This window comes from Orcinus orca, chromosome X (genome assembly GCF_937001465.1).
Source record: "Orcinus orca chromosome X, mOrcOrc1.1, whole genome shotgun sequence".
NCBI classification, from domain to species: domain Eukaryota; kingdom Metazoa; phylum Chordata; class Mammalia; order Artiodactyla; family Delphinidae; genus Orcinus; species Orcinus orca.
The window spans coordinates 60,843,413-60,861,341 of NC_064580.1; the positions used below are offsets into that span (position 1 = coordinate 60,843,413).

Genomic DNA, 17,929 nt, shown 5'->3' on the forward strand with positions numbered 1-17,929 from the left:
GGACCGAGGCACCCATTTCAGAAGGGGCAGCAGGAAGAAGGTGGTCTGAATTTCCTGTCAGAACATCCCGCATCTTCTCTGCGCCCCAGCTCACACACACCCATCCCCATCACCTAGGTCTTTTCCTGTAACCGCATGTCTGATAGGCTAGAGGTCCTGCAAAAAGGAACATTGTCCTGAGGCAAAGACACAGCAGGGAGTCACCCTCAGCTTGAGACCGTAGCATCTATAACATTCTTCAGGCCTCAGCCTAAAACAGCTTTGGTAGATCCAGCCTCCAGCTCCCCATGATGTATCGTCCCATTTTGCAGATGAGGGGACCAACATTAAAGAGTTTAAGTAGCTCCCCCAAGGTCACCCAACTAGAACGGTTACTTAAACTTTCAAACAACTGTTGACAAGATCCTACACTGTAAACTTCCTTTTTTAAAAAATAGATTAGGGATTTCCTTGGCAGTCCAGTGGTTAATTCCCCATGCTTCCAACGCAGGGGGCACGGGTTCAATCCCCGGTTGGGGAACTAAGATCCCATGTGCTGCATGGCCAAAAAATAAAATCAAAAGACAAACTTTAAAAAATAAGAATAGATTAGAATGTTTTTTTAATTGGATAAACTTTCTTTTAAACATTGAGATGCCATGAAGTTTAGGGCATTGCTTGCTCAGGGACAGGAAGTGGGCAAAATGGTTGGTGGAGAATAATTTTGTGTCGCTCTCCAGTTTACAAAGTTCAATCACATTCGATATCATCATCCCACCAGCCTTTGAGGTAAGCAGGGGAGGGACTATTTGTCCCATTTTACAGATGAGGAAACAGGCTCAGAGAAGACTGATCCAAGTCACAGGGCATGAAGGTGGAGGGGCCTAAACTCAAAGCCTACTGGATCTCAAGGCCGCCAGGCCTGGAGGAGCCTTGATGCCAGAAGATGGGGCTGCTTAAGAGCTGGAGAAGAAGAGACAAGTGCAGGGATACTAGGCCCTCAGAACAGGCTGGGTGGGGCCAGGCAGTATCAGAAGGTGGGCTTTTTGTTCTGTGCCTTGTTTTCCTCAGTGCTGATGCCGAGTGGGCATGTGTGAGGGAGCTTTCAGGACCCCTCTCCCCTAGGGCCTTCCCTGGCTTTGGGGCCGTCTCCTTGTAACCCCGAGGAAAAGGCAGAGAAGAGCTAGAAGGAGAGAAATAGAGGAAGAGGGATCCAGAAAACAGCCCAACAGGCACCCACACGCACGTACCTGTCACAGTGAGGACTGGCCAAATCAGGACTTTTGTCCTCTTGTTCACCTGTTTCACTCCTTCCAACCAGGCTGAGAGACCTCGGGGGGATGTCTGTCAAGTTAGCACCAGCTCCTGGGTCTCTGCGAAGCCAAACTTGGTCTTGTGCTGGCCAGTTTGTGCAGGGCATCGATATAGACCACATGGTATTTTACCACCGTCTCCTTGCTCGGGTTCTCAATCTTGGGCAGTGGTAGAGGCTTCCCAACTGCCAGGGGAGATGGAGAAGGGAAAGGGAAAGCATCAGGATGGCTCACTCTTCAGAACAGGCCTCAGCCCTCAAGCCCGGGTTCTCCCCACGCTTCCCCCACCCCTGCGCTCATCCTGGCCAGTGACCTGCCTCTGGACATGGCCAGAGCCAAGGTCCAGCCTTGGAACTGGATCCTGTGTTCCAGATGACGCCGCCAGCACAAGGGCCAACTCACCAATGGTGGTTACAGGCCGAGCGTAGGGCAGAAGGCCCCAGGAGTTCTCAATGAAGCCATGCCTGTAGAAAGCACAAGGGTAGATGTGTACCATACTCTGGAACCACTCTGGAAGCGATTAACGAAGCCCCCGGGAGTGAAAATCTGCTTTATGTAGAGTTCTGTCTCCCCAAAGGCATAGACAGGGATTAGAGCCACCCTGCAGAGGAAAAGCATGTTCTCTGATGACCAGAAAGGTAGGGACCCTGCTGAAAGCCAGACACGCTGACCACCACACGCTGACCACCACACGCTGACCACCTGGGTCTCCCTGTAAGCTCCTCAGCCCCTAACCCAGCGGGGCCCAGGTCCAGGCTAGGTGGGAGGGCCTCGTGGTCCACCCCAAGCTGCCTCTGGGGGCAAAGTAGCAGCAAGCTAAGGGAAGCGAGTCCCAGACCCTCCTGTAAACCCACAAGGTCTGAAACACTGGAAGCTAAGACCCAAGGACCATTTATTTGCGGTTTCTTCCCTTCAGCCCACACGGTAATTTTGGCTTTCTCTGAGATAGGGTTGCAGCCAGTCACCTTTCACAAAGGGACTGGTCCAGATGAGATGCTAGTCTGAGGCAGATCAGGTTCCAGTTGGCCTGCTGGCCTTTCTTCAGAAGCAGAAATGCCTCTAGAACGTGACCCAGGCTCTACTCCACCACGGAAGCGGCTTTCCCCCTCCCTCTTTATATATCATTTCCTCAAAACCTCTTCCTCCTTCCCCACTGGGCTTTTGGAACCCCTCTCCCCAGTCAGGACCAGAAGTGTCCTTACCCATGCCGAAGGGCCGTGCGTACGAAGCTGGTGAGGTTCTTCAAGACCAAGGTGGTAGATCCTGGCAGGCTGTATCTGCACTCAGCCAGGCCACTGACCACCACGATCAGCATGTTGCCTGTGCCTCTACGGGTAAGCAGGAAGTCCATGGAGGACTGGCTCACAGAGCAGACCCCTGGTGGGCAGAAAAAAACAAAAGATCATTGGTAATCTCCCAAACCTGCTAACTTTCCTCCCTACCTCTTCAAAGGAGGGGAGAGCCTCACATAAGGCAGCTGAACCTATGGTAGCTTTTCAGACCAGAGGGAATCACAGAATTGGCCTTGTTCTCACCCATTCACCCAACACCTCTTTCTGGGGGAGCCATTTATTTCTTTGGCTTTACATCCTAGGAGCCAACTCACCTGTAGACATGACATATTCTCTGAGGAAAGGCCCCCAGAAAAAGGCCCCCAGTGTGAGGACATAAGGAGTGATGCCAGGAAAGATCTTGGAGAAGCCTGACTTCTCTGTGGCAAAGTGGCCAAAGCATGAGTGGGACATGAGCCCATGAGGATGGCAGGCGAGGATGTAGTTGAGGCTAGGGGAGAGATCGTGAGTCTTCAAAAGCTGTGGAGGAACGTGGAGTCAAGAGGGGTATAGCCAGGGTAGAGGACGCCTCTTCTGGCCAGAGACCTAGAAAGGAAAGGGCTGTCGTGTCTGGCTGGCCATGCAGGTAGGGTAATACACAGCTCCGGGGAGCGTCATCCCCATGGGCCTCGATGTGAATGATGCCCCACCCTGACCCAGCCACTGCCACTGGAGTCGGGGCTGGGCCTGGGGCCCAAGTGGAGATCTGCAGCTCCTCACCTTGAGTGGGGAGTAATCACAGTACTGTTTCCACAGGCACCAGTGCCTTACGCAGGTAAACCGGCAGCCACCTGAGAACACAGCCAGTGTAGCTGAGCTTGGGCCACCTCCGTTGTCTCCTTCAGAGCCCTTTAAGGCCTGCCTCAGGGTGCCCTCACCCCCTGCTGTTTCCTGCCCTCTTAAGTAACACCCAGGCTGGGAATGAACATCTGGGCCAGTTTAGGACAGGCCTAGCTCTCTCCTGTACTAGCCGCCCCTCCCCTAGCCTACTCCAGTTCCTATCTGGGCCTCGCTGGTGCCTTGAAGAGACCCCTTCCCTCACCTTCTCCAGCCCAGACAAGGTCAGGCTGAAGGGCTGCCCGGAATTGGCCACAGTATAAGAAGAGAAAGAAAGAGCATGTGGCGGGTGGCAACATAGCCCTCGCAGGGCCCTCACCTCGCTCAGGGATCTTCCAGTCAAAAGCCAGCCATGTGAGCAGCACAGTGACAGGCCAGTATGGTGTGAACACTACCAGGTAGAGATTGACAAGGATCACAGTGCTTACTGGAGGAAGCCCAGGCCAGAGTCAATGAACTGTGAACAGTCCCTCACACTTGCCTGCCCTCTGGGGCTCTGTCCACCCCAAGGTCACACACCCCCTCAGCCAGGCTCACGCGACACTCTTACCTCCTCACCCAGCACATGGCCTGCATGCCTGTGGCACCAGCATCCCCGCTCTGGCCTTGGGAACCTGTTTTAGGTCTAGAAGGCAAGGTGTTTTCCTCCCCCACTTTGCTCGATGCAGTTAGCCCTCTCCCCCCAGGACCTGCTCCAGCACCACTCTGGGCTGCATTCAGTGACAGGGAGCCAGCGGTGGGTCACGCTGATTTGGCCACCAAAGGTTGGGAGTCCTGGAAAGACAGAGCCAGGAATAGTCTTCCTCCAACTCACATTTCCCTCTCCACATCTCTGCAAGGCATCAGTGGAGGGAACACCAGAGAAAGAGGATACCCAACTTCAGCCAGGTTTGGAGCACACGAGTTGGCAAACAAGAAACAAAGGAGAACCCACGCTGGGCTAGAATAAGGTATGGACCATGTTAAGCTCCAACAAGACAGGAACAATGTAGGTTAGAGTAGTTAGGACAGACTTCATGGAGATGAGTCACAGGGAGCCATGCTCAGGATTCTCACTGGACTCAGGTTTTAAAACAGCTGTGAATAAGACTGTGTGAGAGAAAGTGGGTCAAAAGAAAGTTTAGAAAAGACAGAAAATACTCCTAATTGAATGTGGCAGAATAAACACACGTTTTTATCGTGACTCCTTGCTGGAGCCTCATGAAAATTACCACAAGGATGTTTTAAAAGATAGAGATTCTGCAAGGAAAAGGAGAATCAGAGAGACGCTAACAGTGGGTGAGAGCTAGCAGCAAAATGTTTGCGTGCTGGACAGTGGACGGAAGAGGGATTAACTGAGAACCAGAAAGTTGAAATGTAATTACCTGCAAGGGGTATGCGCACAAGAGCAAGCCTGTTTCCGCTGGAGAATCTAGGAAAGACGCAGAATTTGGAACCACCAGATGTCACAAAAAGCAGATGTGGGGCACAGGGCTTGATTGAAAGTCTATCAAAGAAGTAGTTAAAACCCCAGACCCCTTTCCCTCCGCTACACAGCTGGGTGATGGGAGGATAATTCTCTGAAAAAATGAACCAAAGAGACACTAAACTCAGATACTTACACTGGACACAGCTAAGATTTCTATATGCAGCCAAATTATTAATCAAGTATGAAGGGAGAATAAAGACAATCTCAGACATATAGTCTCAGAGAGTTTGTCTCCCACGTTCCTTTCTCAGGAAACAGCTGGAGGATGTGCTCACCATAATGAGGGAGTATAAAGCAAAACAGGATGGTATGGGATTCAGGTAAAGAAATCCAACAAAGGATGGAAGTGAGCAGGGCCAGGACTAAGGTGAGGAGAGCAAGGCGCCTAGGGCACAAAATTCAAGGAGACATTCACTCTCAGGGTCAGGCAAGTACTGATCCAACACTTGTACAACCCTGAGAATGAATACCTTCTTAGATTGTGTACCCAAGGTGCCTCACGGGCCCTGGAGGTGACAGCGGTGCATGAGATCGGACTGTAACAGGAGGATGCTGGGCTCCAGCAGCGAGGTCCTCAAGGAAATTTTAAAAACGGTGGGGGTGGAGGAGACGAGACTTCCAGATTCTTGATGTGTTTGTGGAGAGTTTGGGTATGAATTAGTGACAACTGATAGATATCTAAGAGATAACTAAAGAAATTTAAAATGAAGCAATTATCCCAATCAAAAAATGTACAGAAGACCTAGACATTTCTCCAAAGAAGACATACAGATGGCCAAAAAGCACATGAAAAGATGCTCAAGTCCGCTAATTATTAGAGAAATGCAAATCAAAGCTACAATGAGGTATCACCTCCCACCACTCAGAAGGGCCATCATCAAAATATATACAAACAATAAATGCTGGACAGGGTGTGGAGAAAATGAACCCCCCTACACTGCTGGTGGGAAAGTAAATTCGTACAACCACTATGTACCAATTTACAGTACAGAGACTGTACAGTACAGTACATAGGACAGTATGGAGAACAGTATGGAGATTACTTAAAAAACTAAAAATAGAACTGCCATTTGATCCAGTAATCCTACTCCTGGGCATATATGCAGAGAAAAACATGGTCTGAAAGGATACATGCACCCCAATGTTCATTGCAGCTCTATTTACAATAGCCAAGACATGGAAGCAACCTAAATGTCCATTGACAGAGGAATGGATAAAGAAGATGTGTAGTACATATGTACAATGGAATATTACTCAGCCATAAAAAGGAACAAAGTTGGGACTTGACTTTTTCAAGAAATAAAGGGACGCATGGATTTGTTCCATGTATCTTTCAGGTTTTGCTTGAACCCAGACAGAGTTGGGGACATCTTGGGAGGCAGTGTGGCCTCAGGAGGGGTGCCCTGTGGTGACACAAATCCTGGATCTGCCCCTTAGCATGAGTGTGACCACAGACAAGCCGTTGAGCTTCACCAGCCAAGTGGGGATAAGCTTCCACCTTATCTTTCTCACAGACTACGTGCGAGGGTCTTCTCTCAAGGCCATTAGGGTCCAAATGGATACGATTCCATTGCAAACTCGTAGGGTGAAGAGCTGGGAAGGCTCTGAGGGACAAACCCTGCAACTGTCACCTCCTGGGAGCCCAGGCCCAGCGCTCTTCTGCCTGCTCCAGGTTACCTCTCCATACAGCCCAAAGTCGAGCTCTATTGAAGAGGCCTCGGGGACACTTCTCCGTCCTCACCCCTCTTTCAGCCACTCTCCTTCTCTGCTCCATCTGCCCCTCGTCCAACTCACACATACACCTGAACTCTCAGTCTCGCCTCCTCTCTTTCTCTCTCCCACATCTTCTGATCATCAAGTCCTTCTAATTCTACTCCAATTTCTTGAATCTCTGCTCTTCTCCCCTTCACAATTACTTCTGAGCTGGCTGAAATCACCACAATCTCTGACCTGAACTAGAGCGACAGCCGCATCCTATAATCAGTTTGTGGGACGAGGGGAAGATGGCGGAAGAGTAAGGAGATCACCTTCCTCCCCACAAATACATCAGAAATACATCTACATGTGGAACAACTCCTACAGAACACCTACTGAACGCTGGCAGAAGACCTCAGACCTCCCAAAAGGCAAGAAACTCCCCACGTACCTGGGTAGGGCAAAAGAAAAAAAGAATAAACAGAGACAAAAGAATAGGGACGGGACCTGCACCAGTGGGAGGGAGCTGTGAAGGAGGAAAGGTTTCCACACACTAGGAAGACCCTTCACTGACGGAGACGGGGGTGGAGTGGGGGGAAGCTTCGGAGCCACGGAGGAGAGCGCAGCAACAGGGGTGCAGAGCGCAAAGCGGAGAGATTCCCGCACAGAGGATCGTTGCCAACCTGCACTCACCAGCCCAAGAGGCTTGTCTGCTCACCCGCCGGGACGGGCAGGGGCTGGGAGCTGAGGCTCGGGCTTCAGAGGTCAGATCCCAGGGAAAGGACTGAGGTTGGCTGTGTGAACACAGCCTGAAGGGGGCTAGTGCACCACAGCTAGCCGGGAGGGAGTCCGGGGAAAAGTCTGGACCTGCCGAAGAGGCAAGAGACTTTTTCTTCCCTCTTTGTTTCCTAGTGCTCAAGGAGAGGGGATTAAGAACGCTGCTTAAAGGAGTTCCAGAGACGGGCGCGAGCCAAGGCTAAAAGCGTGGACCCCAGAGACGGGCATGAGACGCTAAGGCTGCTGCTGCCACCACCAAGAATCCTGTGTGCGAGCACAGGTCACTATCCACACCCACCTTCCGGGGAGCCTGTGCAGCCCGCCACTGCCACGGTCCCGGGATCCAGGGACAACTTCCCCGGGAGAACGCACGGCGCACCTCAGGCTGGTGCAACGTCACGCTGGCCTCTGCCGCCACAGGCTCGCCCCGCACTCCATGCCCCTCCCTCCCCCAGGTCTGAGTGAGCCAGAGCCCCCGAATCAGCGGCTGCTTTAACCCCGTCCTGTCTGAGCGAAAAACAAACGCCCTCCGACGACCTACACGCAGAGGCAGGGCCAAATCCAAAGCTGAGCCCCGGGAGCTGTGACAACAAAGAAAAGAAAGGGCAATCTCTCCCATCAGCCTCAGGAACAGCGGACTAAAGCTCCACAATCAACTTGATGTACCCTGCATCTGTGGAATATATGAATAGACAATGAATCATCCCAAATTAAGGAGGTGGACTTTGAGAGCAAGATTTATGATTTTTTCCCTTTTCCTCTTTTTGTGAGTGTGTTAGTGCATGCTTCTGTGTGAGATTTTGTCTGTATAGCTTTGCTCTCACCATTTGTCCTAGGGTTCTATCTGTCCGTTTTCTTTTTTTCTTTCTTTCTTTTTTAAAAAAATTTTGTTTTTTAATAATTATTTTTTATTTTAATAACTTTATTTTATTTTATCTTATTTTAATTTATCTTCTTTCTTTCTTTCTTTCCTTCCCTCCCTCCCTTCCTTCCTTCCTCCCTCCCTCCTTCTTTCTTCCTTTCTTTCTTTCTTCCTTTCGTCTTTCTTTCTTTCTTTCTTTCTTTCTTCTTTCTTTCTTCCTTTCTTTGTTCCTTTCTGCTTTTTCTCCCTTTTATTCTGAGTCGTGTGGATGAAAGGCTCTTGGTGCTGTAGCCAGGAGTCAGTGCTGTGCCTCTGAGGTGGGAGAGCCAACTTCTGGACACAGGTCCACAAGAGACCTCCCAGCTCCACATAATATCAAATGGCGAAAATCTCCCAGAGACCTCCATCTCAACACCAGCACCCAGCTTCACTCAACGACCAGCAAGCTACAGTGCTGGACACCCTATACCAAACAACTAGCAAGACAGGAACACAACACAACCCATTAGCAGAGAGGCTGCCTAAAATCATAAGTCCACAGACACCCCAAAACACACCACCAGATGTGGACCTGCCCACCGGAAAGACAAGATCCAGCCTCATCCACCAGAACACAGGCACTAGTCCCCTCCACCAGGAAGCCTACACAACACACTGAACCAACTTTAGCCACTGGGGACAGACACCAAAGACAACGGGAACTACGAACCTGCAGCCTACCAAAAGGAGACCCCAAACACAGTAAGATAAGCAAAATGAGAAGACAGAAAAACACACAGCAGATGAAGGAGCAAGATAAAAATCCACCAGATGTAACAAATGAAGAGGAAATACGCAGTCTACCTGAAAAAGAATCCAGAATAATGATAGTAAAGATGTTCCAAAATCTTGGAAATAGAATAGACAAAATGCAAGAATCATTTCACAAGGACCTAGAAGAACTAAAGATGAAACAAGCAAGGATGAACAACACAATAAATGAAATTAAAAATACTCTAGATGGGATCAATAGCAGAATAACTGAGGCAGAAGAACGGATAAGTGACCTGGAAGATAAAATAGTGGAAATAACTACTGCAGAGCAGAATAAAGAAAAAAGAATGAAAAGAACTGAGGACAGTCTCAGAACCCTCTGGGACAACACTAAATGCACCAGCATTCGAATTATAGGGGTCCCAGAAGAAGAAGAGAAAAAGAAAGGGACTGAGAAAATATTTGAAGAGATTATAGTTGAAAACTTCCCTAATATGGGGAAGGAAATAGTTAATCAAGTCCAGGAAGCACAGAGTCCCATACAGGGTAAATCCAAGGAGAAACACGCCAAGACACATATTAATCAAACTGTCAAAAATTAAATACAAAGAAAACAGATTAAAAGCAGCAAGGGAAAAACAACAAATAACACACAAGGGAATCCCCATAAGGTTAACAGCTGATCTTTCAGCAGAAACTCTGCAAGCCAGAAGGGACTGGCAAGACATATGTAAAGTGATGAAGGAGAAAAACCTGCAACCAAGATTACTCTACCCAGCAAGGATATCATTCAGTTTGATGGAGAAATTAAAACCTTTACAGACAAGCAAAAGCTGAAAGAGTTCAGCACCACCAAACAAGCTTTAAAACAAATGCTAAAGGAACTGCTCTAGGCAGGAAACACAAGAGAAAGAAAAGACCTACAATAACAAACCCAAAACAATTAAGAAAATGAGAATAGGAACATACATATCGATAATTACCTTAAATGTAAACGGACTAAATGCTTCCGGCAAAAGACACAGGTTGGCTGAATGGATGCAAAAGCAAGACCCATATATATGCTGTCTACAAGAAACCCACTTCAGAACTAGAGACACATACAGACTGAAAGTAAGGGGATGGAAAAAGATATTCCATGCAAATGGAAACCAAAGGAAAGCTGGAGTAGCAATTCTCATATCAGACAAAAGAGACTTTAAAATAAAGACTATTAGAAGAGACAGAGAAGGACACTACATAATGATCAAGGGATCGATCCAAGAAGAAGATATAACAATTGTAAGTATTTATGCACCCAAAATAGGAGCACCTCAATACATAAGGCAAATGCTAACAGCCATAAAAGGGGGAAATCGACAGTAACACATTCATAGCCCCACTTTCACCAATGGACAGATCATGCAAAATGAAAATAAATAAGGAATCACAAGCTTTAAATGATACGTTAAACAAGATGGACTTAATTGATATTTATAGGACATTCCATCCAAAAACAACAGAATACACTTTTTTTTCAAGTGCCCATGGAACATTCTCCAGGATATATCATATCTTGGGTCACAAATCAAGCCTTGGTAAATTGAAGAAAATTGAAATTGTATCAAGTACCTTTTCTGACCACAACGCTATGAGACTAGATATCAATTACAGGAAAGATCTGTAAAAAATACAAACACATGGAGGCTAAACAATACACTACTTAATAATGAAGTGATCACTGAAGAAATCAAAGGGGAAATAAAAAATACCTAGAAACAAATGACAATGGAGACACGACAACCCAAAACCTATGGGATGCAGCAAAAGCAGTTCTAAGATGGAAGTTTATAGCAATACAATCCCACCTTAAGAAACAGGAAACATCTCGAATAAACAACCTAACCTTGCACCTAAAGGAATTAGAGAAAGAAGAACAAAAAAATCCCAAAGTTAGCAGAAGAAAAGAAATCATAAAGATCAGATCAGAAATAAATGAAAAAGAAATGAAGGAAATGACAACAAAGATTAATAAAACTAAAAGCTAGTTCTTTGAGAAGATAAACAAAATTGATAAACCATTAGCCAGACTCATCAAGAAAAAAAGGGATAATACCCAAATCAATAGAATTAGAAATGAAAAAGAAGTAACAACTGACACTGCAGAAATACAAAAGATCATGAGAGATTACTACAAGCAACTCTATGCCAATAAAATGGACAACCTGGAAGAAATGAACAAATTCTTCGAAATGCACAACCTGCCAAGACTAAACCAGGAAGAAATAGAAAATATGAACAGACCAATCACAAGCACTGAAAATGAAACTGTGATTAAAATCTTCCAACAAACAAAAGCTCAGGACCAGATGGCTTCACAGGCAAATTCTATCAAACATTTAGAGAAGAGCTAACACCTATCCTTCTCAAACTCTTCCAAAATATAGCAGAGGGAGGAACACTCCCAAACTCATTCTATGAGGCCACCATCACCCTGATAACAAAACCAGACAAGGATGTCACAAGGAAAGAAAACTACAGGCCAATAACACTGATGAACATAGATGCAAAAATCCTCAACAAAATACTAGCAAACAGAATCCAACAGCATATTAAAAGGATGATACACCATGATCAAGTGGTGTTTATTCCAGGAATGCAAGGATTCTTCAATATACGCAAATCAATCAACGTGATACACCATATTAACAAATTGAAGGAGAAAAACCATATGATCATATCAATAGATGCAGAAAAAGCTTTTGAAAAAATTCAACACCCATTTATGATAGAAACCCTGCAGAAAGTAGGCATAGAGAGAACTTTCCTCAACATAATAAAGGACATATATGACAAACCCACAGCCAACATCGTCCTCAATGGTGAAAAACTGAAAGCATTTCCACTAAGATCAGGAACAAGACAAGTTTGCCCACTCTCACCACTCTTATTCAACATAGTTTTGGAAGTTTTAGCTACAGCAATCAGAGAAGAAAAAGAAATAAAATGAATCCAAATCGGAAAAGAAGAAGTAAAGCTGTCACTCTTTGCAGGTGACATGATACTATACATAGAGAATCCTAAAGATGCTACCAGAAAACTACTAGAGCTAATCAATGAATTTGGTAAAGTAGCAGGATACAAAACTAATGCACAGAAATTTCTGGCATTCCTATACACTAATGATGAAAAATCTGAAAGTGAAATCAAGAAAGCACTCCCATTTACCATTGCAACAAACAGAATAAAATATCTAGGAATAAACCTACCTAAGGAGACAAAAGACCTGTATGCAGAAAATTATAAGACACTGATGAAAGAAATTAAAGATGATACAAATAGATGGAGAGATATACCATGTTCTTGGATTGGGAGAATCAACATTGTGAAAATGACTCTACTACCCAAAGCAATCTACAGATTCAATGCAATCCCTATCAAACTACCACTGGCATTTTTCAGAGAACTAGAACAAAAAATTTCACAATTTGTATGGAAACACAAAAGACCCCGAATAGCCAAAGCAATCTTGAGAACGAAAAATGGAGCTGGAGGAATCAGGCTTCCTGACTTCAGACTATACTACAAAGCTACAGTAATCAAGGCAGTATGGTACTGGCACAAAAACAAAAAGATAGATCAATGGAACAGGATAGAAAGCCCAGAGATAAACCCACGCACATATGGTCACCTTATCTTTGATAAAGGAGGCAGGAACGTACAGTTGAGAAAGGACAGCCCTCTTCAATAAGTGTTGCTGGGAAAACTGGACAGGTATATGTAAAAGTACGAGATTAGATCACTCCCTAACACCATACACAAAAATAAGCTCAAAATGGATTAACGACCTAAATGTAAGGGCAGAAACTTTCAAACTCTTAGAGGAAAACATAGGCAGAACACTCTATGACATAAATCACAGCAAGATCCTTTTTGACCCACCTCCTAGAGAAATGGAAATAAAAACAAAAATAAACAATTGGGACCTAATGAAACTTCGAAACTTTTACACAGCAAAGAAACCATAAACAAGACCAAAAGACAGCCCTCAGAATGGGAGAAAATATTTTCAAATGAAGCAACTGACAAAGGATTAATCTCCAAAATTTATAAGCAACTCATGCAGCTCAATAACAAAAAAACAAACAACTCAATCCAAAAATGGGCAGAAGACCTAAACAGACATTTCTCCAAGGAAAATATACAGACTGCCAACAAACACATGAAAGAATGCTCAACATCATTAATCATTAGAGAAATGTGAATCAAAACTACAATGAGATATCATCTCACACCTATCAGAATGGCCATCATCAAAAAATCTAGAAACAATAAATGCTGGAGAGGGTATGGAGAAAAGACAACACTCTTGCACTGCTGGTGGGAATGTGAATTGGTACAGCCACTATGGAGAACAGTATGGAGTTTCCTTTAAAAACTGCAAATAGAACTACCATATAACCCAGCAATCCCACTACTGGGCATATACCCTGAGAAAACCATAATTCAAAAAGAGTCATGTACCAAAATGTTCATTGCAGCTCTATTTACAATAGCCCAGAGATGGAAACAACCTAAGTGTCCATCATTGGTTGAATGGATAAAGAAGATGTGGAACATATATACAATGGAATATTACTCAGCCATAAACAGAAACAAAATTGAGCTATTTGTAATGAGGTGGATGGACCTAGAGTCTGTCATACAGAGTGAAGTAAGACGGAAAGAGATGGACAAATACCATATGCTAACACATATGTATGGAATTTAAGAAAAAAAATATCATGAGGAGCCTAGGGGTAAGACAGGAATAAAGACACAGACCTACTAGGGAATGGACTTGGGGATATGGGGAGGGGGAGGGGTGGGCTGTGACAGGGCGAGAGAGAGGCATGGACATGTATACACTACCGGACGTGAAGTTGATGGCTGGTGGGAGGCAGCCGCGTGGCACAGGGAGATCAGCTCAGTGCTTTCTGACCGCCTGGAGGGGTGGGATGGGGAGGGTGGGAAGGAGGGAGACACAGGAGGGAGGAGATATGGGAACGTGTGTTTATGTATAGCTGATTCACTTTGTTGTGGAGCAGAAGCTAGCACACCATTGTAGAGCAATTATACTCCAATAAAGATGTAAAAAAATTAATTAAAAAAAATCAGTTTGCTACCCAGAAATAACTGTAGTGATCTCTCAAAAACACCAATCTGATGCTGTTGCCCTGTGCCCAGCCCAGTTATGGCTCCACATGGAAAAAGTCCAAACACTTTTCCATGGTTGACAATGGCCTACACAATCTGTCCCCTGCCTCTTTTGCCAGTCTCCTCTGTCTTCTCTCTCCCATTCATTCATTCACTATGTATTGAGCATCAGTTCTGTGCCTCTTACCCCCTCATCCCACTTAACCACTGGCTACTTCTTGAATGCTTTACGCTCTCCCCTCATCCCAGCCTTGTCAGCTGTTTCCCGGTCTCTGCCCTGAACACTCTTCCTTCTTCATTTATTTCTTATTTGTCCTCTAAGAGTCAACTGAAATTTAATAGAAAAATGGACAAAGGTCATGAATGGGCCCTTAACAGAAAAAGAAATACTAATTGCTGATAAATACATGAAAAGATCTCAACCTCATAATTAATGAGGTTCAGAATAAGGCTCATTGTTGTTTACACCTGCCGTTCTGCTGGTGGCAGAAAGGAGTGTGCATGAGGCCTCTGTTCCCTTTCCTGCCAACTTGGTGGTCATCTCTGAAGCTGCATTTTGCAGCCTCACAATTTGGCGGGGCCTCCATCAGCCTGAACATTTGTGTCCACAGAGAGCAGAGATTCCCACCAACCTGTGTTGGATGTTTAACATGAGCAAGAAATAAGCATTTGTTGAGTTAAGCTGCTGAGATCTCCACATTACTTGGTTACACAGCGTACATGGGCCAGCCCAATTAATACACTCTCACACTTCATTTTGCAAATGAAGAAAACAAGATTCAGAGAAAATCAATAACCTGCTAAAGGAACACAGATAGTAAGGAGTAGAGCTGGAATTTGAACACAGGCAGTCTGGCTCAAAGACTGTGTTGGGTTTTTTTTGTTTGGTTTTTTTTGTTTTTTGTGGTACACGGGCCTCTCACTGTTGTGGCCTCTCCCATTGCGGAGCACAGGCTCCGGACACGCAGGCTCAGCAGCCATGGCTCACGGGCCTAGCCCCTCCACGGCATGTGGGATCTTCCCGGATCAGGGCACGAACCCGTGTCCCTTGCATCGGCAGGTGGACTCTCAACCACTGCGCCACCAGGGAAGCCCAAGACTGTGTTTTTAACATCCATATTTTTCTGCCCCTTGGCTATATGTGTATGTGCATGCACACGCATGCATGTGGTGAAATATATATTTTTTTATATCCATAAACTCTGGCTACATACACACAAATTATTAACAGTGGTTACCTCTGAGGAGCAACATTCTGGACAAGACTGAGGAAGGGGAACTACCAGTCTAAAGGCTCCAGGCCCCAACGTGGGCCTGGCCTGGGCTGGCCGTCCATAATGGTCATACTTCTCCCTCAACGCAGTGTCAGCTCCTAGGCCTTGGGGACTCTTCTCTCTCATGGGAACATGGTGGCAGTGAGGGGAGGCAGTGGTAATGAGGCAAGTCTGTGGAGATAGGACAAGAGCTCAAGAAAGGGAACTCAGCTCTCACTGAGAAGAGGGCCCCAAGGCCTGGGCTGCATGGAGGGAGAGAGCAGAGGCCCGGCTGGGGCCCTGGTCCTCAGCAAGAGGCCATTCGGAGCTGACCTTTTTCCCCTTTCAGTCGAGAATGTTTACATACGCAGAAGGCCTGGCTTCCTCCTTCCTCTCTGGCCTAACATGTACTCTAGGGCCACGTCCACACCCAGCCTCCCAGTCAGCAGTAAGTAAGGAGATGCAGGAGCTAGGGACAGGAGCTCATAGGCCAGAATCAGGCCCCTTGTGGATTCAGCTCCCAGGCCAGCTCTTTCACTTGCTAACTATGCAGTCTTGGATGGCCCACTTGTACTGCATGTACCTCAACTTCCTCATCTGTACAATGGAGATGATTAAGCATGTCAGATGCTTAGAAGAGTATCTGGCATGAAAAAAAAGTGCAGTAGATGTTAGCTAATACTATATGAGTGCAAGCTATCATTATGTGTGTGTGTAGCTATTAGTTGTATTATTATGCATAACAATAGCTTCTACCTCATAAGGTTGGCAGCAGGCTAAAATGAATCCATAGGTATGCAAATGCCTGGCACAAAGTAAGTAGCTGGTACATATGAATTCCTTTCTCCTGGTCTCTTCCAGCTCTGATTGCCCATAATTCCTAGGTTAACACTGATCTTTTTAGCATTCAGGCATCCTGATACCCACCGCAGGCAGGCATCTGAGCCCCCCAATCCCTGTTCTCCAGCTCACTCTCCCTATTGACTGGTAAGTCTCAGGCTCCCAGAGCCCACCTGCATTCTTCCTTCCCAGATACCTTCCAAGGTCATTTAGGTCATGACCCTGCCTCCAGACAAGTACTCACCTAAACCACTTAAAAAATGAGAATTTTGGGCTTCCCTGGTGGCGCAGTGGTTGAGAGTCCGCCTGCTGATGCAGGGGACACGGGTTCGTGCCCCGGTCCGGGAAGATCCCACATGCCGCAGAGCGGCTAGGCCTGTGAGCCATGGCCGCTAAGCCTGCGCGTCCGGAGCCTGTGCTCCACAACAGGAGAGGCCACAACAGTCAGAGGCCCGTGTACCAAAAAAAAAGAGAGAATTTTGTTCCAGGCCCCCCCTCCCATAGGGATGGTTTGCTTCAGCACCTACAGTACCATAGCCAGCATCTAAAGAACTTTCACAAAATATTTGTGGTGTGGATAGAAGGGGAAAACGGATGGATAAATGGATGAATTCTTTTGGACAAGAGGTTTTCAGAGCTCCCTCTGCCACCAGGACAACTGTCTCACACCGATGGTCTGCTCAGGTCCCCAAGGTTGCAGCTAAGCCCATTTCCTTGGCAAGCCTCAGTGGACTTGCTCCCCATCTCCCCCAGACATGCCTTCCAGGCCCCACTGACGACCCAGGAGGGCTCACTACACACACCGGCCACAGGGCTGGCTCACACACACGTGCACACACATTCCTGCACAGGCAGGCACCCATACCCATGTGCGCACTCACAGATTCCACGTGGACCATGCCCAAGCGCGTCAGGCTAGAGGCCCGGGTGGCCAACTGTCCTGCTTTGCCTGAGATAATGCAGATTTCAGCATCGAGAGTCCCGCTAAACCCTATAAGCCCTCAGTCCCAGGCAAACCAGGACTTTTGGTCACCCTGCCAAAGGCCAAAGACTCACCGATAACCAAGGCACTGAGGGTCCACTGGAAAAGAGCAAAGACCTCCAGGGCGGTCTTGAGGTCCTTCTTGGAGGGCAAGAGCATTACGGCCAGGGTCCCAGTGGCTCCCGGTAAGTGCAGTTGGGCTGGCCAGTCCCACCTGCTCAGGGGCTGGTGGGGTTTCCTCCCTTTGTGCTTTCTTCTTCAGCCCCTGCCTAGTCTCCACCCCTGTCTAGTCTCCACCCCCTGCCTAGTCTCCACCCCCTGCCTAGTCTCCACCCCCTAACCTGCCCTCCCCCCACCACAGGACCACAGGACTACACGCTGCAGCTGCTTGTCCAGTTCCTTCCAACCGTCTACCCACCTGCACTTTACCCACTTGGGCATGGCCCGGGCTATGATTGTGACATCCTCTTGCACACTTGTGCAGAGAAGTGTAGATGGAGCTCTGGTGTGGGAAGTGAGTGGAGGTGAGGATGGGGCTGCTGAGAGGCCTCCAGAGCCAGTGTGGATGAGGGGAGAGGGGGCAGGGAGGAGCCCAGGGCACACATGGCACCCCGAGTCTACATTTTGGTTTATGAGGCCCAGCTGTCTATGGTCTTTCGGTGAC

At 46.9% G+C, this 17,929-nt stretch overlaps 1 protein-coding gene across 1 annotated transcript; it reads right to left on the minus strand.

Annotated features, from left to right (window-relative positions):
* Positions 1–654: 654 nt before the first annotated feature.
* On the minus strand, positions 655–17,424 carry AWAT2 (acyl-CoA wax alcohol acyltransferase 2). Its single transcript, XM_004275829.3, is given in 9 exon segments — positions 655–1,382; positions 1,385–1,477; positions 1,695–1,802; positions 1,805–1,893; positions 2,495–2,669; positions 2,899–3,103; positions 3,344–3,414; positions 3,780–3,887; positions 17,340–17,424. Coding segments are annotated over 9 exon segments (990 nt in total). The 3' UTR covers positions 655–1,326.
* Positions 17,425–17,929: the final 505 nt, after the last annotated feature.